General features: G+C 40.8%; 2 protein-coding genes across 3 annotated transcripts in view; one reads left to right on the forward strand and one right to left on the reverse strand.

The window, feature by feature from the left end:
• LOC121950792 (synemin-like) lies at positions 1-9,874 on the forward strand. Its single transcript, XM_042496901.1, is given in 6 exon segments — positions 1-534; positions 537-839; positions 842-885; positions 2,293-2,417; positions 4,564-4,643; positions 5,550-9,874. Coding segments are annotated over 6 exon segments (2,985 nt in total). The 5' UTR covers positions 1-89; the 3' UTR covers positions 7,538-9,874.
• The window catches only part of ttc23 (tetratricopeptide repeat domain 23), a 23,590-nt gene continuing 7,047 nt past the window's right edge, over positions 9,453-25,995 (reverse strand). For both annotated transcript variants that reach the window (XM_042496910.1, XM_042496911.1), the window contains exons 6-11: positions 16,360-16,531; positions 16,083-16,191; positions 14,039-14,166; positions 13,638-13,787; positions 10,374-10,456; positions 9,453-10,239 (exon numbers count right to left, since the gene is read on the reverse strand). In XM_042496910.1, the coding sequence (XP_042352844.1) occupies positions 10,128-10,239; positions 10,374-10,456; positions 13,638-13,787; positions 14,039-14,166; positions 16,083-16,191; positions 16,360-16,531 (754 nt within the window). In that variant the 3' untranslated portion in view covers positions 9,453-10,127. The remainder of the gene's footprint in view (positions 10,240-10,373; positions 10,457-13,637; positions 13,788-14,038; positions 14,167-16,082; positions 16,192-16,359; positions 16,532-25,995) is intronic.

Consider the following 25,995-nt stretch of genomic DNA (forward strand, 5'->3'; position numbering starts at 1 on the left):
CGCCAATGACAGCAGGACAAACTGTCTCCTTAAGTAAAACATAGGCAGGGCATTTTTTAAAAACTCACTTTTTCTAATTCGATGCCACGATGTTATCTTTCAAGAGAACTTTTGAGAGCGAGAAGCAGCAGCTGCAGCAGCTCAACAGCAGACTGGCCCAGTATCTGTCCAGGACCAAGCAGCTGGAGCAGGAAAACGCGCAGCTAATCGCTCAGATAAACAAACTCAGACAAGCGAGGACGGCGGGATGGGAGCCCAAGTACCTGGGTGAGATGCGGGACCTGAGGAGGATGATCGGGCAGCTGTCGTTTGAGAAGTCCCAGGCTGAGATGGAGAGGGAGAAGCTATGGCGGGAGTTGCAGATGGTCCGGTCTCTGTGCAGCGAGCAGACGGAGGTGTGCCGGGACATCAGCGGCGACATCAAGAGCTACGAGAAGGAGCTCCACGTCGCGCACAAGACCAACGAGGAGCTCCAGCAGCGATTTATCCAACTGGAAAACGAGTACAAATGTATGGTAGATGCGCACAGGCAAGAAAGGAGCGCCTCCTGCGTCAGGTGGAGTCCCGGGTGGTGCCCATAATCACGCAAACTTACCGCGGGCCTCCGGTGGCCACTATGGAGGAGGTGCAGGAGTACGCCCGCGGAGTTTCCGAAGGATGGATCGAGACTCTTGAAATGTACCAGGTGAAGGTGGAGGAAATGGAGCAGGCGATCAAAGCGGACCAGGCGAGACTGAGCGATCTGCAGAGGGAGAAGATGCTGTACGCGTCAGAGTTGGACAAATTACACACAGAGGCGGAAAAACAAGGACAGATTCAGTTCCGTCTGGAAAAAGAGCTGTGCACATGCAGGAGAAATTCCGGGTGGACTTCAGTGAATATCAGGTGAGGATAAGACCATTAACCCTTTGTAACCTCAGCAAGTTGGTTTGATTTCTTTGTAAAACACAGTGATAAAAGGAAATGGACAACTGGGCAAGTAATGTCCCGCAAACTGCAAGAGATAAGTCAAAAGAGACAAAAATATACATAAAAATTGGTTTGAAAAAAGAGGGGAGGTGTATTTGAAAATTAGAAAAAAAATATCAAATTTTTAATTGTTTTAATTATAAATTTTTTAAATTGAATTATTATTTTATTTATTTATTTTTACTAAATTCTTGCTAATTTTTGGCCCTTAAAAAAATCTCATGTTTATGAAAGGAATGATACAATTTTTTCAGGTTTTAAAGGGTTAAAGGACACCTCAGATTTATATTTCAGAGAGGCTGGTGTGAAGCCAGATATAAGGAGATTTATTTCTACTTCTAAGAGTCCCAAAATACATGCTATAAATATGATGTAATTTTCAGAATAAACTGTCTGAATAACCTCTCCTCTATCACACTGAGCCATGAGAGAGGGGGAGGCTACTCCCTCTTGTCCCTGCCACACCCACTGTGTTTAAAGGCGCTGATGCAGCTGCAGCTCTCAACTGGCTGGTGCTGATCAAACTGACTATAACGCCTAAGCAGTTGTCTCAGTATTTCTTACATCATCTCTGTCTACGCTGAAATTTCAAACAGTAACAAATATAATGACTTGAGCTTCAGCCTGTCTCAAAAATATACACATGCAGTGGATACGGGCTCTGACATTAATGTAATGACACGATGACCAACACTGAGTTGTTCCTGACAAGATTGTGTTCCCTTAATTTTTAAAGGCGTGGGATCTTGCGTGCAACATTTGACCAAAGTGTAAAAGGATTGAATAGCTTGAGTATTCTACTTCCTCAGTACTCCGTAGCTGCTCAAGTACACCAGCCACTTAAACCAATTAGCTGTCAGACTGACAAATCCTTATTAGCCTCCTAAAGATGGAGCCCTAAGCAGGTCAGTCTGTTACAGATGACTACATACTGACTGCAGGGATATCTGTAACGTTGGGACACAAACACATTTCTTACGGTTTAGGTTTGAGAATGGCATCTGTTAAAAGGATCACAGATATTATTGGAAAAGGCACAAATTACAAAAGTCATCACCAGATAAAGTGGTCCAAAATGATTAGTGCACTCTGCAGTGGGATCACATATGATGTTGACAAATTTACAAAGTTAACGACACTGCAGGCTGCAGTAAAATAAAATGTGGTCACACACTTTGCCAGTTAATGTTTAACAAGGGAGCAGAATTGTTACAGATTTTTTTGTTAAATTGCAGGAATACACAAATAATACAATACCCAAATGGACACACTTATAAAATTAAACTATGTGCAAAGTGAAATCTATTTTTTTTTCTCCTCCAGATGATTATTGAGCAGCTGGAGCACGAGAGGAACATGATGGCTGACGCTGTTGCAGAAAAGATGCGGGAGCATCAGCACCTTCTCCAGGTTAAGATGGATCTGGGCATGGAGGTGGCTGGCTACAGGTGAGGACCTTATTCATTTTGGCAGTTGCTCAACCAAAACACATTTTTTTAAACCATCAATTTGAGTAGAATAGACCTTTTCACAGTAGACACTTTAACTTGTCATAGTATGAATAGCACAAGTGTTAACTAGGTCACAATTAAAAGTAATATTAAACTGCAACATGGCCAAGTACAATATCCAAATAGCAGGGGCTGCAAGGTTTTGATAAAGATAATCTTGCCATTAAAATGAAGTATTGTGGTAATACAGAGATGTCCTGGCCTTCAGATCTTAAGCCAGATGTAAGGGAACATGTTTGTTTGGTACAGGCCCTATCACTCAATCAATCAATGTTTTTTTTTTTACAGTGCAAAATTAAATGCAAATGATACCATTCCCACTATAATCATGACTTCTGCATTTTGTGCAGCCCTTATGTAAACTAATAATGGTAACAATGAGTCCATTCCATTCAAGTGTCCCTGTAAAGCATGATGGTGCAACAGGATCTTGAAACCTGAGCAGTTAAATGGAATCCAGCCCCTTTTTATTTGATCATTTACACCTGTGCTTTTCCTACTGTGACATGTCAAAATATCTCCAGTGAAATAAGGCCTACACATGGTTTTTTGGTACCACAAAAGGCTTTTTTTCCTCTACACTTTTTGTAAGCGTGATCTAAAGCTGTAGTTGGTAACCTTTATAAATGAAGAATTTTTGTCATAGATGCCGAAACTGTCACTGTATTCACACAGCTTTTTATGAGACAGATAATGTGAGAAAAAATATCATATTCCTCTCTCTGCCTACTCTATTGCCTTGTAGTGCTTCCAAAGGCCTTACTGCATGTAAATGAAATCAACCAATCAGAGCTGAGGAGTCTCAGCTATCAATCATGCCTGAGCCAACTAAAGCCTGCACACTCAGGAATGTCTGGCTTTCAGAAATAAGCTTTTTTTGTGAATGAAGAAAGAGAAATTTGATAAGCTACATTCTCTCTTTTCAGTGATATTTTCATGCTTTCAAGAAGAGATTAGTTGTCAAGCCAGCATTTCACTGATTGAAGTTATTCTTTATTAGCTTGATTAGTGATTTTATTTAAGACAAAATAAATCAGCTGCTGGTCTTTGCACTAATTCATCTGAACTTCACTTCGATAAACAAAAAGTAGTAGCTCACATTAACTATCTTAGAAATGTTACACACCCTGCACATGTATTTTAGTTTAAACTTTTTTAAGTGTTTATGATCATTTTATCTGGTATTTCACATCCAGTGACAGCATGGCATGTCTGGTCTTCATGCTCCCAACATAACCAGATCATCACGGTCACAGACTAACAGACTATTTTTACTGGAAGGCAAAGTTATTTATAAAGCAGTTTATAAACATACTGCATTCTCATGTTTGAAGACACAATGTCCATTTTCTGGGGGGATAACATTATAACATCTCACCTCATCACAGGAAATCTTTACAGTCTTCATTAGTTGTTGAAGATTTTTTGAAGGATACTGAACTTTTATTGATACTAAGCCAATTCCCTGGAAGTTCTTGAGAAGACTGTCTACTCCAGTGTGCCTCTATATGGCAGGTTCTCTGCTGGCACATCTGGCTTGTTTTGAAGTTTTGGAATAGACAAAATATTTTCTGGCAGACGCGGCAGCAACATGTTTTTGTGTGTGTCATGAGTCAGCTTTTGCCTTGTGATGTGTGAGGACGTGTAGACAGCCCTGCTTTGTAACTTATTTTTAGGTCAGTCTTTCAGGAGGCACTCTTCAGAGAGGTTGTTCCTTTATGAGACACGTTGGTTTGCTGTTGGGTGTTTGTTGAAGCATGGCCAAGGAGAGGTGAGCTGCTAAAGCTAATTATTACAAGGTCTTTATTACATTACCGTGGCTTGTTATGTTTTTGATGATTGCCACCTTATATGGCCAGGTCCTGGGTTCATACTGTCTTGTAAGCCTGTTGCGTTTAGTTTGAGCGGGTTGAGATGGCAGAGCTGAATGATGTCCACTGTCTTGTCAGGTATTTGTCTTTGTTCTTTTTTTCTATTTATGGTAAAAAGAATTATATTTAATTGGGAAAATAACCAGGAATTTATAATGACTTCTTTGGCCATGTCTTCATTTTGTATTTTGTCCTGTGTTTCGTTTGTTCAGGGCTCTCCTGGAAGGTGAGAAACTGGATCTCCAAAGTGCTCATAGGAGGGGGACTCCACATCAAAGAGAGAGAATAATAGGTACTGTATTTACAAAGGTTTAATATTGTTAGTGTGCTGATCACATGAGAAATTTGTAAGATCAATACCGCTCCCATTTTTGTGTGTAAAAACAATAATTTGTGGTTTTAAAGGAGGTTATGTGCCAAACTATATCTTGTCCTAGAGCAGTGACTTCCTGGATTCTTCACTGGTTGCCTGGCACATTACCACCTGTAAAATCACAACATGTTATTTTTACTTTTTTTTTTTCTTTTAAACAATGAACGAACTTAAGGTGATGCTTGTCGATGGCTGGCCAAAGTGATCTCATCCCTACTTATATATATTTTGACGCTTGGACATAATGATGTCAGAGGCAGCCTTTTGCACTGTATCTATCTTATCTTGAAGCAGGGGTCAGTGGTTAGATTCAGAAAGCAAAACTACTTGATTGGGATTAGGAAAAATCGTGGATGACGTTAGCTACATTGTGCGACTCGACCGACAAGACAGAATAGGTAAAAGTTGACTTTTAGTTTCACACTGGACACAAACATGGGTCTCCTGGGTCAAAGTCCTGTGCTTATTGGACCCATGTGCCTCCCCATCTACCCACCCTAAGAAGACGCTCTTGCTCTTTATATGACGTCTGTTGCTCTGATCTAATAATAATGTCGATGGGTTTACATTGGAGCTGGTTGAAAGCTCGCAGTATCTCAGTAGTGAGACCAGGCTGGGCTGGCAGTTACTCCCCATTCCAATCTACATGCTAAGATATGCTAAACATCTACTGGCTCAGGGTTCATATTATCTGAACAGATATGAGTGGTATTGATCTTTTTTTTCTCTACCTTTCTCCAAGAAAGTGTACAAGCATATTTGAAAATGTGTAACTTCCTTTAAGCATCTTTCTAAATATTAATGCTAATTAATTATCTGACTCAGACATCAGGATGCCCGCCCAGCCTTACACTCCAAGAGCTTCTACCTTAACCACCAGACAACATGTGGGTATCAGGTACACACCATCGACTTCAAACCTGAGAAGATCCCCTGTGCCTCCCTCCGGTTCCATAAGTCCCTCTAGGGTCATCCCTATTTCAGTTGCTCGGCATCAGAGTCCTGCAGCCAGAAGGGACATGATCTCATTTACCAAAGCTCGGGCCGCCGCCTCTGCCCCGGCTACCACCCCCACCAAAGATCAACCAACAGGCCAGAGTGAAGACCAAATGAGACAACATGCACAGAAAACTGCATCTGAGGAGAAAATTGTGAAAATCAAACAGGTCTCTCAGGTAGAGAAGCAAGCCAGTCCCATCAAGTCCACCACAACTGAGACCAAATCAGTGAGAGTGGTGTCACCACCAATGATGAGCCTGAGCACCAAAACCGAGACAGAAAGCAAAAAGCAAGTGTCAGATGATAAAGGTGATTATGGAGGCGAGTTGAAAGATAAAGGGAAAACAGAGTCTATGCTAAGCCGAAGTGAGAAAAATATATTAGATTCTGTGTCTGTAGAGGAGATCATTGAGAAGGTGATGAAACCAGCTGGTTTGGAAGCGAAGGTTTGCTCCTCTGGAGATTCGAAGGTAAGGTATCATGTGGAGAAAAGTGAGCAAGAGGATGGAACGACTAAGACACAGATTGTGTTGGAGTCCAAAGTGGAGGAACAGCTGGATGTTTCTGAGGACTTTGCACTGGATGAACTGTTGAGCCAAGGGGTTAAGACGGTGTCCCTGGAAGACATCAAGGACACAGCAACAGCAAGCATGATCAAGAACCTGCTAAGTGGCCTGCAGGGAAGCGAAAACTTGCAAAATAAATCTGTCAATGTGGAAATCATTGCGGAACCTGTAGAGTCTTACAGTGATGAGGAGCTTGAGGTTGAGCAGAAGTCTAGATCCAGTTTTTATGAGCCCTCCACAACATATTTCCAAATTGAGGAGCTAGAAAATGTCCCTCAAAGCTCTCCAGTTCAGAGTGGTGATGGTGATGCCATGAAACCCTCCATGACAGATGCAGATGGTGACAAAGGCAGATCTGTGCAAGTTCAAGAGGTTTCTAGAGAGAGTGAATCTTCCTATTTCTCCCATGACCAAGAGACCGAGGAGTATTTTGTCTCCACACCAGATGGTAATCTCTCTGAATCCGAGGAGGGCGGCGGCATCACTTCATACGGTCATTATGGTATCGTAGATGACCTGTCAGATGAGCGGTATTATCAAGATGAAAGTCCTCTCCCAAAAGGAGTGATTGTAGAGGAAGGTGATGAATACAAGTTCACGCCAGGTGATAGCTCATTTGTCAAGGAGAGTTTCCCAGAGTGCATCATTGAAGAAGAGGTTCGTGTTTCCCCTGTAGTGCAGGAGTCAGTGCTGGAGTTCCTGAGAGAGGACTCTCTGGAGCCCCAAGAGCAGCTGAAGGGAGCTCTGGAGAAGCTGCAGAGCTCAGTGTCGGGTCCGCTGAAGGAAGAATTGGCTTTCCTCACAAAAATAAGCAGTGAAAGTCCTCAGAATGTGGCTGTCAAAAAGGTGCAACAGTCAAGTGACAATGGTACCATGACTATAGTGGCAGAGCTGAACGTCTCTCAAAGCCTGGAAGACTCGGGGCTGCTGGAAGCAGATGATGATCTATCTGAGGAGCAGATCATGGCAGCTCTCAGATCATCTAATCTAGGGAAGGCCTTCCAGGGTGGGGCAGGAGGGGAATACAGCATCTCCAAAGAAGAGGATGTGGCGTATGGTGAAGAGTTCGAAGGACAGCCTGCATCTGAAATCACAGAGAAACACATAAAACTGGGGCCGTCAGAAAAGTCTTTCACCTTCCAGATGGGCGTGCAGGGCAGCCATGGTGAGGCGACCTCAGAGCAAGAGAAGATTCCTCAAGAGAAAAGAGTTGCAACAATTTACCTTGAAAGCCTGACGGACGATTAGGAAAGAATTCTGTCTGAAATATTTTCAGAGTGTTTGCCAATGTTACTTGTTGAGGTGCACATTACAGAGGTTGTTCTAACGCAGCTGCACACATGGCATTAATGCTGTTTGCAGACAATGTAATAACACTGCAAGCTTTGCAAAAATATACCTAATAGATTTTGCAGAATGTGCCACCCAATTGACCGAATTAACACATATTTTTCTGGTATTAACTGTGGCAGTGCTACTATTACAATACTAACTAATATCGGCTAGTTTAAGTTGAGATTGTAACATGTACGTATTGTAGCAAATTTCGATGCTGGTTGATACAGATGGAGTGTTGCGCTGCTATGTGTTAACCTTTTTACAGCTTGCTGTTTATCTTCAAAGAGGCTTCTTTATTCTCTCTAGATTTTTCTATTTTTGTACTAACTTGTGCTGTGCATCTCAAACAGCCCATTCTGCAGCTTACACCACCCCATCACACCAACCATCACATCAAGTGTCTGCCATATTGTTGATTCTATTGCAAGCCTACTTATGCCAGCTGGAGTTATGAGGTGCTGTGGACTGTTTGCAGATTGGGGCTTTCATTTTTCTTTTGACTTGGGCACGGCCAAATGGAATTATTTTAGTATATACTGCATCCTGGAACACAGTAGTTGATTTAAAGCAGATGTGTACAGAATGTAGTGAAGCTTGTAGCTGAGGATAGTACAGTGGGAGTGGGCAAAGATGGTAATTGTCTTAAGAAACTTTGCAAGTTTTGAATGCTGAAAGCAAAGTGTAGTGAAAGTAAATGTGGCACTTATAAGTGGTTGTTAAGTAACTTACAAGTTCAGTTATTTTCAGATTATTTAACTTTACTCAAAACTAGTGGCACATTACACATAGTTTGAACTAAAAAAAGACTTGCCAATTATACAACCAAAACCGAGTTACACGATATGTCAGAACCATCCATCCATCCATGGATGGATGGATGTTAAGGGAGCTGAAAATAAAAAATAGTAAAGAATAGTGTTTGTGTGGAGTGCATTTCCAGTGAAGTGAAAGCTAACTGCTTGCCATTTCGCCATGCTGTATTTGTGCTCTCTTGGCGCTATGTGCCCAGTTTTTGTAGCTTTTTTATGAAGGCACCTGGTTGCAACTGTTTAATTAAGTCTCAGTCTCACCAGGAACTTCCAGAAAACGGCAAAATAAGAAGAAAATACAGGCAGAGGAATTACTTTAATATGAGTCTATGCATTTTTAAAATATTATTTAGGAAAATCCTGCACAGTATACCTTACATTGAATTACAAAGATTCAGTTGTAGAGTTGGTAAAGAAAATATAATCATGTGGTTTTGATGTACCTTAAGTCTTTTCTGGACGCCTTTTTGCTTAGAAATGTTTGTTCGTTATCACAGCGTTGGCTTGAGGGAATCACCTTTGCTCGCACATACAAGTATGTCCATGACCGTGACTATTTTTGGATCATCAGCTTAGTGGAATTGACTGTTCATTAGGGTTTGTTGTGTTGTGTACTAGTTGCAGAAGCAGACACGGTCCATTATGATTACAGTCTGGCTACATGCCTTTCACATTTTTTTAAATGGCTGCAAAATATACACTTTGTTGCTATTGAGTATTGTCTTCACAGATTGGCTTCTTGGCACTAACATGTTGAATTAATGTGCAGAAATGCAATGTTTAGCATGAATGCCATGCTTTTATAAGTATGCTCCTGTTAGAAATCTTCCAAATGAAACCTAATCAAAAACACTTGTGCTTTCAAGTGCCCCAATACAACATATTTCCATAAATTCTCACCTGCAAATTAAAGTAATCTAAAGAAAACACTATTACATCAGTGCACTTAAATTGTGGCTTAAAGGGACAGTTCACCCCAAAATCCAAAATACATTTCCTCTTACCTTTAGTTATCAATAGATTGTTCTTTAGTTGTTTTTTTGGCGTTTTGAGCACTACAAGCCGAGTGCCATAGAGTTCCATCATATTGGATCTCCAACACCCAGCAGCTCAAATCGACACAATCTAGACTGATTAATAGCACTACAGGAGAGAGAAAAAAAATTGTATTTTTGATTTGGGCGTGAACTGTCTCTTTTAAAAAGGAATCTCTGTTATGTAACTGTCAGTAAACAATATGTACACAGTGTAATCTGGATATAATGTGCCATTTCATAGCATTAAAAATGTGCATGACAGCATACAGGACATGCATTGATGTATGAAGACTGTTTAATGAGTCAAATGTTCAGTAAGTGTTTGTCACCATGGATAGTCCAACAACATTGCTTTAACTGACAAAATGATATCAATTAAACATTAATGCTTTGGTGAAAAAGGTTTCAGCCCTTCTTTGTAAATAGATTAATATCGTAACATGATTTAAACCAACTGGGAGTATGTTTTCTGAGTATCTCTTCAAAGCTTAGCCAGTATATTTCATTCAGTATAACATGACGTGGACATGATTAGTGCAATTGGAGCTAATTTTCAGCAGTAGTAGCAGCCTTTTTTATATAAACTTCATTAAAAATAGTTATTGATAAAAACCTGTAAGATTATTGTACTGACAAACAAAAAAAAAGAACATGTCAAGAGTCAGACATTGAGTTTCCATCATTGCCACTGGATGGTAGAGCTGAAAGCGTGAGATTTTTTGTTTTCCTTGTACCTTGCCTCTGTCTCTCAGCCACCTCTGGTGCCCTGCAAAACATATTTAAAATATTTAACTATACTATTACTTAAAAAAAAAAAGATTTAACGTATCAACAGAAGAATCAAGATAAAGAAAATATAAAGTACATATTAATTATTGGCAAACATAAGTCAACATTTACCGGGCCAGCATGTCCACAGCTTTTTGTGTAGCTTTTGTCTTCTTGTGCTGAGGACCGTACAACAAACTCTGGATCTCCAGGCACTAAAATTCAAAATCAAAAGAAAGACAGCATAAGTATATAAAAGCAAAATGGGAATCAGAGTTTAACGTGAAAATTTCAGGTGAGGATTGGCAAGATATGTGGAAAAATCATCAGACATCCACCAATTCACGGATATGGAGGAAATTTTCCTGGAAAAATTTGATCCGTTTTTTTATTACACCTAAGGTCAAGAACAAGTTTAAGGGCACAGACTCATCATGTTGGAGGAAATGTGGAGCAGTAGATACAGACCACTCACACATATTTTGGAAATGTCATAAAGTACAGAAGTTTTGGGAAATCGTACACAAAACTATACAAAAGATTCTGGAGTATGATATTCCTATGAGCTACATGGTGCTATATTTCTGTAATTTTAATTCTATTAAAGAGACTATAAGAGTAAGGGATAAGTATTTGATCAAAATACTGTTGATAGCAAGTAAGAAAGCTATTACGAGGAATTGGGGTAAAGTGGACCCTCCCAGTCAGGACCAGTGGATTGAGATTGTAGAAGAAATCCACACAATGGAAAGACTGACATATCGCCTGAGACTACAACAAGCACAGATGGAAGAAAAGTGGGAGAAATGGACACTATTCAAAGCCAAAAACAGCGACAAAGACGACAGACAGAAACAACAGATATAGATTAAGGCACTAAGACAAAAGATGAACTGCTGGTGATGTGACTCCCAAACATGTATTTCATATTTTTGTATTGTTTTGAATGTGGGTTGTACATGTAAGGTTTGTATATGCAAATATATGGATGTAGAAATCAACAATAAAAAACTAAGTGAAAAAAAAAAAGAAAGACAGCATAGTGAGTGGTCAATGAAAGCTGAGAGGTGCAACGCAGAGGGGAATAAACACTTCCTAGCAACACGTGAATGCACTAAACATCCCAAAATAACCTCTGTTGCAACCCAAGGTTTAGATAACACCTGTGCTCACCACTCAGTGTCGGGTCAACAAGGGGAATCTTGCTAGATTTAAATGAGGACAAAATCAACAACCCAGGAATCTGAGTTAATTAACTCAACATATTTAAGATGCAGCCTGAGTAGTTTTCCACTCTACATTAAGTTTGGTCCAATCAAATGAGAGAATTAAGCAGTGACTGCTTAATTCTATGACATCAGAGAACATTGCTTAATTTAATAAAATCCAGAAAGTTTTAACCAGAAACATGTGTATATGATAACACAGCACGTGCACACATACAGTTATGCAACAGACATGATAAAAGCCTGCCTCTAATTCTGATAATGTCATAAATAAAACATGTAGAGAACTTTGTTGAAGGAGGGAAAGAGGGAGCTAAAACTTTCCCTGCTCACCAGGGAGAGTAAAAACACTCTGTAACCTGGAACAGATCCATCTGGCCTCATGGATGTTTTCACTGTTGCTAAGGTTGATGTAATGGAAGGCCTTTTTTTCAGCAGCACCACAGAAGAAGGAGGAAATGTAGAGTGTATGTCTGTGTGTGTGTGCCATTGTTCTTTGTGTTTTTTTTAGTAGATTGTATGTTGTGTGTGTTCTGTGTGAGCCAGGTTTCCTTTGGAAAAACAAAAGTCACTCAGTCAGAGTGCAGATGGTGTCATGATGACAGGAAAAAAAATGTCCTGACATATCTGCTCTGTGTCAGGGAGCTTCTGAAAGGTTACATGGTGTAGAGAGAGTGAGCCCTGATGTGCCCTGACAGTGCAGAGGGAGACCTGCACCCCCTCTGCCCCTTAGATGTCAAAACAAAACAACATAGCAACCGCGCTCCTTTACTTACAGCCATGTTATTACTAGTATGAAGAAACCCCCTTTTACTGGTATATTTTAGTATGTTTGATGGGCGGCAGAGCTGAGCTCATGCGGCAAACGTGCAGTCACTGTATGTGAACAACATTACATAAGGAATAATATTAAAACAGCTATAGAGGATGATTGAATTCACTAAAATGATTGGGTTTATTTCATGCATTTGTGTTGAAAAACAGAAATGTCACTTTTGTTTTAAAGGACGTAATGACATGCTTCACTGATTAGAGTCAGCAGGCGGGTTTCCATTAAAGATTTGCGCAAAACTTTAGTGAAGTTTCAAAATGGCGAGATGACTGCGTTTCCACTGAGTGATGTCATGTGACTTCTTCTCTGGTGATAACATTCCAAGGAGCATGACGATTGATGTTCAAAACAGTAGCAGCTTTATTTCTATTGCAGCAGCCGAACTAGCCTTCATTATTTCTAATCTAAGGACATGTAGACGTGTTATGGAGCCATAATGGAAAGGCAAGCCTCTTTTATGTGGGAGCGACCACATGAGAAGGCTTTCTGGGAGGTGATAGTCCACGATTTCACAGAGGAATTGTGGATTCAAAACTTCCGGATGATCCAGTAACAGCTCTTGTAGCTCCTGCTGCATCATGGGGAGACAGTTCCTACTGACAAGCACACAGCCATAGCATCATGTGACCTAGACAAGCCAAAAAAGTGTTTCCATTGCAGTTTTGCAAAATACCACCTGAAATACCACCTCATGATGTAGCAGGATTTCAGGACAAACTGTAATTACATTTTTTAAAACATAGTTTTTAAACATGGTTTAAAAATGACTAATAATCTACCCTGTACCTTATGTGAGCATAAAAACTTTTTAGCCATTATTTTTCTAAATTGATGTTTCCATTAGGCTAATTTTATAGTCACAACTTCTATTTGCGCAGTTTGAGGTTTAATGGAAACCCACCTAGTGTCCCTTTAATTGAGCAGTTAGCAAACTGCCATTCTCCCTCCTAAAGTTGTGTTGCCCATCTGTCAGGCTCCATCTAGACTGAGGAAATACAAAGTCACTGTGTGTGATATTTTACACCAGGGAGGGCTGCTCTGAACACTGCACCCTTCCAAGATTAGCATGTGCCTCTGATAGTGCTGAGCTTTAGGGAGGATGGTGGAAATAGCTGGTCTCAATATGACAGGGACTCTTTGTGTGTATATTTTGATCTCTCCTTTCACTGGTGTAGATGGACACGCCTGCTGACTCCTGGCCTTTTATTAAACCCACCCAAATACTTTGGCAGGGTCGGTATCACGTTCTCCCCTGTCCAGCATTTCTAGTATGCACTTAAAGGTTGTAGCCAAGAGATACATGAGTTGTCATGTTTGTGTTGTGTAGCTTCTGATCACCTTTGTCATGGTCCTGTGTGCCTGCTTCATCCTGCCCTCACTCATGTCCACACTTCCGATCAGCTGGAGGGTGTCTGAGACCTCAGCGCTCAGGTCACCAAAAGCAGACCTCTTTGGAGCGAGAGAAGCTCTCTGGATCTCCACACATCTCTGCAGCAGCACAAAACAGGTAAATAATCTCTGGTGGTGAGAGCCACACCCTGTTTAGCAGGTGGAATAAATCCCCTGACAACAACAAACTCTGAAGGTGTTTCCATGGTGCTGCTCTCTTCACAAAAAGTGTGTGGATAATGAAAATCTGCTGCGGGTTTCAAAACTGTCTATGATACTCTTTGCCTGAAGGAAATCACTGTAGTGGCACTGTCTGTCTGTTCTTTCAAGTGTAAGTGTATGTGTTTAACCTCTTGCTGGCCATTGAGGAGGAGGAAATGACAGAAATCATCCTGGGCTGCAAGAAAGGCCGGATCCTGTGGACCTGCAGAGCTTTTGTATACACTCAGACTCTGCTCAAAGTAGTGACCTGCAGATTCTGCACGAGCATGGAGAAACAACACACATATAATGCAGATTAATATAAATTAGGACAATGACTGGAAAAAATCACAGAAACATATGGTGTTTTACAGAGCTACTTGTGGTGGGAATCACCCACAATACAACGTTTTCACAATACACAAGACAGGATACAGTATTATTGCGAAGTATAGCAATTACATGACTTGAGTTTTCAGTCTGTTCATCTCACTTCAGTAATATTTAATGCAACAAACTGTATCAAGGAGAGTGGAGTGATTATTATTCTAGTAGGCGACCAAAAGTTTATAATTTATTTTAATGTTAACAGTTTTGAAATTATTTACTTGTTTTTAAAGCACTGCATAGTTTAGCACCCTCTTGCCTATATGACTGCTTGTCTGAATATGTTCCAAACCAATCTCTCAGGTCCTCTGGCCTGATTTATGTACCGAAAATTAATAACAAAAAGCAGTGTTCTGTTTTAATGCACCAATGGCCTCCAACATACTGCCCATACAAATAAGAGAATCAGCTTCTGTAGATAGTTTTAAGAAGCAGCTCAAGACCCATTTCTGTGCTCTTGTTTTTAATTAATTCCACCTTCTTTTTTTTTTTTAATTGCATACTGTTGCTGTTATTTCTTTAATGTGCTTTTACTGTCTTTACCTTTGTTGTCTAATATTTCTCTAATATTCATATTTCTTTTATTTGTTTTCCACCTCTGGCATGTTTGAAACTTTTTTCCACTGTTCATCCAAACACATAACTCATCATTTCCTCAATTACCTGAGCATTCAAACTTAGACTTCATACTTCAGACCTCTTTAACTTTGAAGGGTCTGACTTATATAATTCAATTATGTCATTATTATGTCATTTAACAATATATCATTAGACAACATCAGGACAAAATGGGAAGAAGAATTAGAGGCAGATATATCAGACGTTAAATGGGACAGAGCTCTGAGACTGGTGAATGGTTCCTCTTTGTGTGCATGCCTAAATTTGATTCCGGTTTAAAGTTTTACACTGCGTTCACTATAATAAGATTAGGCTGGCCAAAATATACCCAGAATTAGATGAGATGTGAGATCGTTGTGGAGCTGCTAGAACAGATTTGGTTTACATGTTTTGGTCATGTTCCAAATTGAGAGAGTTCAGGACATCAATATTTAAAATTTTAAATGAGGCTTTTGGTGTGGTGCTACAACCTAACCCTATAATTTTCCGTATTTGGAGCACAAGTGAACAACAATATAGTAATATCCAGCAACAAGGGAAATGTAATTGCTTTTGCAAACTTGATAGCTTGAAGGAGATTTCTTTTAGAATGAAGAACATCGAAAAAATTCTACAAAGTCTGGGGCCCTCTACTGGTTAATTTTGATCAACTTGCAATTCTCCCCTGTTTTTTTTTTTATATATATATTTTTATATCTACTTTTATTTTTTCCCTTGGCACAAGGGTGTGTTTGGGGTGGAATAGGTTTTATACAAATGTAACTATTGTTAAATTCCCACAATGAATTCTACAATGTGTATGCCTGGTCTAATAAGAAATGTAGACATTGAAAGATGCTTCCATCTGTGTGACACTGTATATACCTTGTCAAAAAACAATAAAATACATGTCACCTTGGTGTCTGTGTATTGACACAATATCACCACAGAAAAAATATTGCGATACTATTCTGTATCGATTTTTTCTCCACCTGTATGGCTACCATGGAACCTTGCGATAATTGACGTGTGTGGATCATACTAACATGACTGAACTTGGACATTTCTTCAATGAGGCTATTAAATGCCTGGTTTCCATAACACCATCTTAAAGAATTCCAAATACAGAAAGACAGTGGAAGATTCAAGTCCTAATTAACCCTTGTTGCATGTCGCTCAGGCCTCGCCTGTGTTTGAGAATAAACTCACCATTGTGATGGGGCTCTGTGGCGGCAGCAGAGAGCATGAGGGCAAGGCTGTGGGAGATCTGTGCCTCTTCCAGCTCCCCTGAACTGTGACTCACAGCAATGGCATGAGCCTGGCAGAAACCCCCCCAAGAAATAAGACAGATATCATATCACCAAATAAGAGGTGTGGGAACATTACCTAACAACAAAGTCTGGCAGTAACTCAACAAGTCCTTGTGTGTTTATATATGTTGTGTTTAAGAGATGTGTAGGGTGTGTGAGTGATGTGCCATGCTTGCCTTGGAGAGATGCTCTATGGCTCGATCTAAATGACCTTTGCCCTGCTCTATGGCAGCCATGTCCCTATAGACAGAGCATGTCTTTTCTGGCTTTCCACAGTCCTCCAGCCGCTGCAGGGACTTCTCACACTGGCTTAAGGCCTCCTTGTGTCTGCTCTGTCTCCTATAGACCCTATAGAGCAGAAACGACAAATGGTGACACTGTCAGAGGTGGAAACATAAAGACAGTGCCCAGTTCAGCCTGCTATATAAGGCAGCAGGGCAGAGTAATGATTAGAGAACATACGCTGTGTTTAATCATTCTGCTGTGTACTTGAGCAAGATCACTAAAACACAATTACAGATGTTTTAATTCAAAAATCCTCTCTAATAACACTTTTTATTTAGAGTATGATGAGTGCACAGTATATACCCATAAGCCTGCTTCTTCATGACAATAAGCCTGTTTTACATTACAGAAGTAACTGCTTGGTCTGGAGCCAAACTCAAACAGAGTGGTGGGGACTTTTGGCTGATGCCTCCAGCTGGAGCCTTGTTCAATGCAGACTATATTAAGGAAAGCTTTCACATTGCCCCTTTAATTGTTTTCAGTCGCATCCTTTTAAGTCTCTTAATCGTCTCCTCTAGGACTGAGGGTTACTCTGCGCATAACCCCCTCACTGTGTGGACATAATTTTAGTTTAAAACATTAAAAAAATGAACTAACCCTATCATCAGAGTGTGAAGAAGTCACACCTTTGACATTATGTCCAAGCAGCCAGGGACAGGCTGTCCCTTCTGTAATAAAACATCCTGACCTGAGAGGCTATAGTGAGTCTCTGTAGCTTCTAGTGAGCTGCAGGAGAGGAGGAAGAAGCTAAGCTAGCTGGAGTCAATGGATACAGCGTACAAGTTACAGTCTCAGTAAATTACTTAGTGTATGAGAAACACAATGAAGGCAGAAGCTCCAGAAAAATGACCGTTATCTCCATCACAAGCAGCTCCTGGAGAGAAGCAACATTCCGCAGCAAGATCAGAAGGGATGTATGAAGAAGCAAAACTAGATTTAATATTGGTGTGGCTTTCCATTGCTGGAGACAGCTCCTGGAGAGTAAAAAGATGCAGTTTGATACTTAACTCCCAACGTTTCTTTTAGAATGTTAAGTAACATTTCAGTCAATAGCAACATTTGCTATTGACTGAAACATATCTTCAGTGTAACTAATGACAACACAAACTGTGGGCTTACAGTTCATGATAAACTTCTCAGATGACGTGATGTGACTGTTTTCTTGTTACTGTGGCTCTGCTAAAACTGAGCTCAGTAAGCTATAAATTCTACACAAACGCCACATGTGAAAATCTTAAGACAGCACCCTTATTTTGACCAGCTGTATGGTTGCTCTGCTGTCAGTTACAAATTCCGTTATTTATGACTGATGACTATAAATTATGGTTGTATTAACACAGTAGCAGACCAACATTTAAAGGTTGAAAAACTGCCCCCATTTGGTTGAACTGGGTGGCTGGAAATTACATAAGGTGCATTATGTAATTAAACGCTGACAAATAACTCTTACAGTGTGTTCTCTCATTTTAAAGTGTCCAAATAAGGGGATGCTCTTGCAGTATCCACCAAAATTCAACATCTTTAAAAATTGGTCAGTCATCTGTACATGTGTTGTTGCTACCAAGTCACTCAGACCAAAGTCACTTCCTGTCACACTTAACTGCACTATGGGTTTGCACGGGCTTCCATAGAGCAACATGGTGGGGAGAGAAGATGAGATGACAGCTGCATTAACCATTGTAAGGACTCTGGATCCCATCAGGCTGTTCTGCAAACAGCTTCAAAACATCTAATGGACTTATAATTTAATTCAGCTCTGCAGTCAATCTCTGGCTACATTGTTTTCTACACAGCAGAACAGGAAATCCCTTCTGCAGACATCCACGCTGTGCAGAGTGGCCGTCTGAACAACAATTCACCTATGTAAAAAACGGATGAAGGCAATTTGTAACAGCGTACCATTTGATTTAAAGGTATAGTTTGGACCTTTTGAAGTGAGGCTGTAATTATCCTTGTCTTGCATGGAGAACATGTCAGTAAGCACGCCCCAGATTTGGAGAAGCAGACTGGAGTCTGATACAGAAGCTAAGCAATGTGCTGCTGTGGATGTGGGTCAGCAACAAAATGTATTTTAGCCACCCAAAAAAGTATTGAGAATATTTTTACCACATTACCTTTTCGTCATACAGCCTGTTTGGGCTTTTAACAGCTTAATTTCCCCATCTATGCTTTCATCAAAGCCAACAGACTCCGTTGATAAAACCAGACATTTTAAATTTGCGGTTAGTGTGACTATTAACACCAATAACACAAACAAGCTAACTAATGGAGGCAGCCGTGGACTGGCAGCTCCTGTGTTCAGCGATACTAAATCACTCAGTACATTTACATGCACAGCTACAGGAGGAGATATGCCCCCTTTCAGCTTGCTGCAATAAATTTACATTATTTAAAGAGTCTTTGATAGAGATTGAATCACAATCATAACTGTTTATTTACAATAACTTCTGGGAAAAAACCACAGTGTCACGTACATATAATAAAACAATGTTGAGCAAACTGCCTTCATTGATTAGTTTTAAGCCACCTTAAAAATATTTACATCAGTTAAGTGTAGCCTGCGCTATATTTAGAATATTATAACACTTTACCTTGCTGTAGCAACCCTTACAGCTTTTCTATCAAAAACACCAGACTCAAAAAAAAAAGAAAAAGGGGGGGTGGGGCATGATTTTTTTTTTAAATAAAAAGAAAATACCATCATTTTAGAGTGCATGTCCTTCCCTATGCCAAAATTCAAAACACAAGTCTCTCCTCAGTGCTTAACTTTTTTTAAACACGTTTTTTTAGGCTTGACCCATTTTGCAGCACCCCTCATAAGTAACAAACAGTCCATAACCCTAACCACTAAGGGAGGCCGACGAGGTTACTAGGAGCACATGCAGAACACCAAGTCCAGTTAAAATCCGAATGAGGTATTTACATGACGGAATAACTTGACCTTCAATCAAATTATCTGGGTGTGTTAGTCCGATTTCAAGAAATCTGATTTAATCTGATTCCAGACTAACATGTTTACATGTATTTTAAAAGTCCAGTTTTAGATGGACTAACAATAATTTGACTTTTTTTAAACATCATGTAAATGTACTGAGTGTTTTTCTAAATGGAGTCTGGCTTTGAAGGGAGCCACAAACTGCTTCATTTTTCTGTTGGACATCACTGTCTGACATTAAGGTGAAGCAGAGGAAATATTATACATGTTATATATTCTAAACTTAAACAGATATTGAGTTTTTTAGGTTGGACCTTTTTTGGCTAAAGTATGTTTTGTTGCCGACCCTGGTCCACAGCAGAGGATTGCTTAGATTCCATGTCGGACTCCAGTCTGCTTCTCTGAACTGGGGGCCCGCTGACTGACATCTTCTGTATGTAATATACTGACTATAGAGTACCTTTTACAACCCCACTATAAAAAAACTGAACTATCCCTTTAAGGTTTCATGCAGTGTGCCTTCAGTCTAAGCTTGACAGTATTATGTCACATCTCAGGACCTCATGAATCTGAGTATTCATGGCTCTGTGGTTAAATGCCAGCAGCAAAGGTTACAAAAACACTATGATGGCTCATTACTTTGAATTTTCCCTCAAATCCAAGATTATCCTAACATGCTGTGATGGATGGTGGGAGTGCCCCGCCCCTAAGTGTTCATGAGGCAGGCACTTCACGTCCTTTTAGGGCAGTGGCGATGGTTGTTGCAGAGCTACATTCCAGCATGGCTTGAGTCCTGCCATTCTGCCTGCATGGACAAACCGAGACAATACCCCTCTATCCTCTCATTCACTCTGCATCCTTATGCACTTCCAGAACGGTAATATGCCACAGCCCACTGAAATCTACCAAGAGTCCACCAGGCAGGGAATTTATATAATTAAGGATTTGTAGATGTGTTGCCAAGCAAGCCACACAGCCCTCTTTTGTAAACGTTTCCAGAACATAGTTGACGTAAGTTTGCTCTGGGCTCTCACTCGGAAAAAGATACAGTGAGTAAGGCCGAGCCAAAGTGAAAACAGTGGGCCAGAAACACAACAGCTCGCTGCAGCAAATTGGTGCGGAGCTTTAAACTGATGGCAGTCTGACTGATGAGGCTTTTTATTGTGTGCCTCAGGTAGATGTGGGTAAAGAATACTAAACTACTCAGTATGGGTAGTGATTCTCAATCAGGGCTGTTTATGAGTAAATCCCTGCTGGTTTTATTTCACCCAACTAATTAGAGACAATTTTACATTTGGAATAAGAGCTACCTTTTTGGAAGGAGTACAAGCAGACTTTGGATGGCAAGCATGCGAATTCCACTGGAGTTAGGCTAATAGCATCTCCACTGTGTGTTTTCACTGTGTCTATACATCCAATCAGTACATATACACAAGAACAGGGCCACCTATTACTTCGGCAGCACAAACTCTCAAGACTATTTGCACAAACTTGGTGTAAATTTAATTTAATATGTATTTAAAAGAGACATGGCATAGTAATGAATATCAATATAAAAAAGGAAGCAACTGAAATAAGTTTTTCAGCGCCAATACTGATACCGATTATTAGTAGTTAATGAGACCAATAACCGATACTTGGATTTGATATGCATTTACTATAAAAATCAAAATCTTATCTTTAATATTTAGAATTTGTAGTATAACAAACTCCAGCACAAAACTTTGTTAAAATGCCTTTAGCAAATGTTCAATCAAAGCTGAAATGTTCAACATCATATACAACAAGTTCCCTGCAACTTTTTTTTTTAAATTAAGTCAAGTGAAAATTTTAAATAAAAAATGAATAAATAAAATTACCTCCCTTAGGTTTTACAAAGTAAATTAATTAGTTTTATTGGTGATCATTAAAATAAAGTGCCGATACAGATAATCTGCAAAATGCCAAATATCGGCCCCAGTAATTGACCTGGACAATAATCTGTCAACTCCTAATATAAAAGCCAAATGAAAATATGCTGGAGTTCTTAGGACTGCTAATTTAAATCTGTAGTCCCTTGGCAGGTAAAAGACAACAGAAATGTCAAGAAGGAAAGAAAAAGGAAAAAATAAGAAATAAAACAAACCAACAACTCTTAGAGAGGACAAAGTTGCAGAAACCACAGCAATATAAACTGTGTGGCATAAAGTGCATGGTGCAAAGTGCCTTATCTATGTGCAAGGTGCCAACTTCAACATGTGTTGGTTGCATGCATGTATCATGAATCACTGGATAACAGGACAGATTTCCGTTCATATGATGCATGATTGTGCTAATTAAGGGTGGAGAGAATATGAAGAAATTCCCACAATCAGCCAACTAAGATGTAGATTTATGAAAGCAGTTATAAATCCTGTTGCCTCTCGGGAGCATTCCTGCTCCCTTGTTTCCTAGTTTTCCTTGATCCTGGCCGTAACCTTGACTGTGCCTGACCGTGGTGATAGCTGTGCTGATGCTGCGACCCTGCCTTTGGTTGTGCTCGTGCTGTGGCTGTACTGATACTGTGCCCCCTGCTCGCCCTGATTTTGGTCTGGTCCTGGTTGCGCCGATGTTGTGATCTTGACTTTGATGATGTTGAGGTTGATGATAACAGTCTCATGCATATGCTGATAGGGAGGTGTCCATAGAGTGCAATTAATAATTTCACAACTACCGTTATTGTAATATGACATGCATCTGTTTCTATTATTGCTGTGCCCCCCCCCCCCCCCCCCCCCCTCTCTTTCTCTTTCCTTTTTTGCCATGTATTTCATTTGTTATTTACGACATCTATTGCTTGTCTGTCCGTCCTGGAAGAGGGATCCCTCATCATCCTCTACCGCTCTTCCTGAGGTTTCTTCCCTTTTGTCCCCCGTTACAGGGGTTCTTTTTTGGGAGTTTTTCCTTCGGTGATGTGAGGGTCTAAGGGCAGAGGGATGTCGTACACTGTAAGGCCCTCTGAGGCAAACCATGTTTTGTGATAATGGGCTCTATAAATAAAATTGACTTGACTTGACTTGACTTAAAGTGCAAACTAAAAAAAATCCAGCTTAAGCCAGTCAGATGAGAAAACACAACCGATTTGAGCCTAAATCTCCCATCTGGCTGCTCATGAGTGCACACCTTGAGTGTGAATCTGAAAGCAGGCAGAATGTTTGGATCTACAAGAGAGCTGAGCGTACTTTATTGTTGCAGGCTTTGGTGGGAACATTCCCCTCCATCACAACAGTGTTGACTGACAGAGCTTTAGGAGCATGCCAAATTCTTAGTCATCACCTAACAAAAGAGATTTAGCAAGCTTACACACCAGCCAGAGTCTGCACATTTTTTCAATTACACACATCATGTCAACAAACTCTGACTCTGACACAGACCAAGATGGCATCATTTACACATTCCTATGAGTGTAGCTAACCTCAGCTGCTGATAAGGCCTATTTACTATAAAGGCTGCAAGAGTGTGCTGCTTTATACTTTTTAACAGGACTTTACATACATTGGGCATTACGTACAAAGCTAACCTGTGGTCCCCTGTTAAAACACTGTCACCCTACTCCTGTCCGTGATTATATACCTCTTTATAAGACTGAAAATGTTGCTCTTCTAAGTATGCGTCACTGTCAAGGCTTAATAATGCAGACACTGTCAGGTTGTCAAATGTTTTGATATGCAAGACCTGTAACGTAAGACCTGTATTCTGAGTTTAGATCGGTTTTGCAATTCCACAAAGTGTATAGCATGGATGATACATGTGCTACTGTGGAAATGAAACTTCTCACATACAGGGATTAAGCTTTTCAAACACTTTTCTTGTGCTGCTTTCAGGCGCCTTCACAAGAGTTTTAACCTTTGAACCCTAAGAATTTGCTTTTATTTATTTTGAAAACATGGGGGGAAAATGGCAATGAGCAACTTAGTAAAAGTGTTCCACAAACTGCAGGAAAAAGGTAAATTTAGAAAATTATTTTTTTAAAAAGCTAGGGAAAAATGTCTAAGGAAAAAAGAGAGGAGCTACGGAAAAAAGATTAATAATGTTCATAATTACAAATTTAAAATGATGTTGTGGACTTTTTATATATTTATTTTTTCCTAACTTTATTTTCTTCTTCATCTATGTATTTATTTATTACTAATTTAATTTCATTTTCTTGTACTTTTACTAACTTTTTGTCATTTTCCTTTGATCGCCCATTGCCTCCTTCCCATGTTTTTAATAAAATCAAGCCAATTTGCTGAGTTTCAAGGGGTTAAAGGGACAGTAACCCCAATAAAAAAACAACAACATATTTTTTCTTTCACCTACAGCGCTATTTGTCAATCTATTTTGTTTTGGTGTAAGTTGCAGAGTGTTGGAGATATTGGCTGTAGAGATATCTGCCTTCTCTCCAATATAATGGAACTCGATTGCACACGGATTTTGATGCTCAAAGTGCCAAACAATATATTGAAAAACTACATTGAAAAATCCACGGTACTTACTGAAAGCAGTTTCATTTAGGAACTATTTTCTTTCCACTGTACTATACCCGCCAACCGTATCACTGCGCATAAGGAAGCATGTATCCACTGTTAGCTAACATTAGCGCTCAGCAAAGGGGGACATTAGTGTTTAAATATCCTGCTGTAATGAGCACAAGCTCTTGTCCATGAGTCGATCCACGCTTCCTACTGCACTGTGATACTGTTGTGTATTTCTGTAGAAAAGAAAAAAAATAGTTCCTACATCAAACTGCTCACACCAAGGTCTGTGGATTATCATGAGAACCCTGGTCATGGTTTCTGCAGAGAGACACTGCTGTTAAGTTTTTCAATTTTTTTATTTTATTTCTTTTTCTGCGTTTTTAGCACCACAAGCTGTGTGTCAACTAGTTCCATAATATTGAAGAGAGACCAGTGATTGATAGCATACATCTCTTGGATGCTCCTGAACACATCATCAGTGATGTAACCTGGGGTCCTGGGGTGTTTCGGGTCTTTCAACATCAGACACCCTCGCCCAGGCGACCCAGCCCTGGGTGATCAAACCTGGCTTGTGTTCAGGTGGCATTTACTACCCCCATGGATCTCCTCTCCTAATCCAGAGCCATCTCGAGGCTTTCTCTGCTTCCTCTGTGATGTTCTTAATGACTCTTCTCCTTTTGTAGAGTGACTGCCCCGCAAACTCTCTGCAGCCAACCTCGATGGGCATACACTTCGCCTTCCAGCCCTGCTTGCAGCAGTCGATGACCAGCTCTTTATATTTGGTCCTCTTTCTCTCGTGGGCCTCTTCCAGACGGTCCTCCCACGGCACTGTCAGCTCCATCAGGATGATGTTCTTCATCTCCTCTGAAACCAGGAGGATGGCCTCAGGGTGGTTGCAACAATGTGCTGGGGGAACTTAAGCTGTTTCTCCAGATCGACAGACAGCTGCCAGTCCTGTGCAGTTGCCAGGAGTCCAGGTGGGTTCCTGGCCCCTGTGGTTCTTCGCAGCTGTTCTCCAGCCTTCACGAAGGCGATCACCTGGTTGGTGGGGTGGGACCGTCTGTTGCTGCTGCTGATTCCCAAGCTGATGGCTTCTGCGATGCGTTTCAGAACCTGGTTGTGGCGCCAGGTGTACCGACCCTGCCCAAGAGCTACTGGACAGCAACTCAGGATGTACTCCAACGTGCCCCTGCCTGGGCATTGCGGGCAATTTGGAGACTCTGTTTTGCCACAGATGGAGAGGTTTGATGGGCTGGGCAGAATGTCATATGCTGCCTGGACATGGAACTTTATGCGCTGTGGTTCTGCCCGCCAGAGATCAGTCCATGTGACTTTCCGGTCGATGGCCTACTCCCACCTTGTCCAAACACCCTGCTGCCACAGGCTGACAGCTCTGCTGGTCCTCTGCTCCTGCATCTCTGCCCTCACTTCCTCCTGGACGAGTCTCCGTCTCTCCTTCCCCTTGGCCTTCTCGTACTGTGGCGTTGGAAAGGTCCCTAGACCAGCTCTGCCTCGGGTCACTGCTCCAACCAGGACTCTGTGGCTTATCTGCGAGTCTGCTTGTGATACAGCTTCGTCGGCTCTCCACTTCCTCACGGTTTTCACCCTGACCCCTGCCTGGGCCACCTTGGGGTTGCTGGAGTCCCTATATAACATCACTTCTCTTGCCCTTGTCACCTTAAACTCTTCCTCTAGTGACTTCAGGGGCAGCTGAAGCTTGGTGTGGCATCCATAAAGGGCAATGCTGCTGAGGCTCCTAGGCAGTCCCAGCCACCCACTGAGTAAGCTGCTGACTTTTCTTTCCAAGCCCTCTATAACAGAGATGGGAACTTTGTAGATGAGCAAAGGCCAAAGTATCCTATGCAGGATACCGTGTTGGTAGATCCAAGCCTTGAACTTTCCGGGAAGCCCTGACTGGTTCACTGCTCTCAACCAGCTCTCTAGCTGGTTTCCTGAACAGATGCTGAATCCTTCAGGCTGCTGTTAAACACCTTGCCAAGGCTCTTCACTGGCTTTTCGGAGACAGTTGGGATTGATATCCCTCCGATGCTGAAATGGAACCTGTCCACAATTTTGCCCTTCTTCAGCACCAGTGACCTTGATTTTGGAGGCTT

Source organism: Plectropomus leopardus, chromosome 11 (assembly GCF_008729295.1).
Source record: "Plectropomus leopardus isolate mb chromosome 11, YSFRI_Pleo_2.0, whole genome shotgun sequence".
In the NCBI taxonomy this organism is placed as follows: domain Eukaryota; kingdom Metazoa; phylum Chordata; class Actinopteri; order Perciformes; family Serranidae; genus Plectropomus; species Plectropomus leopardus.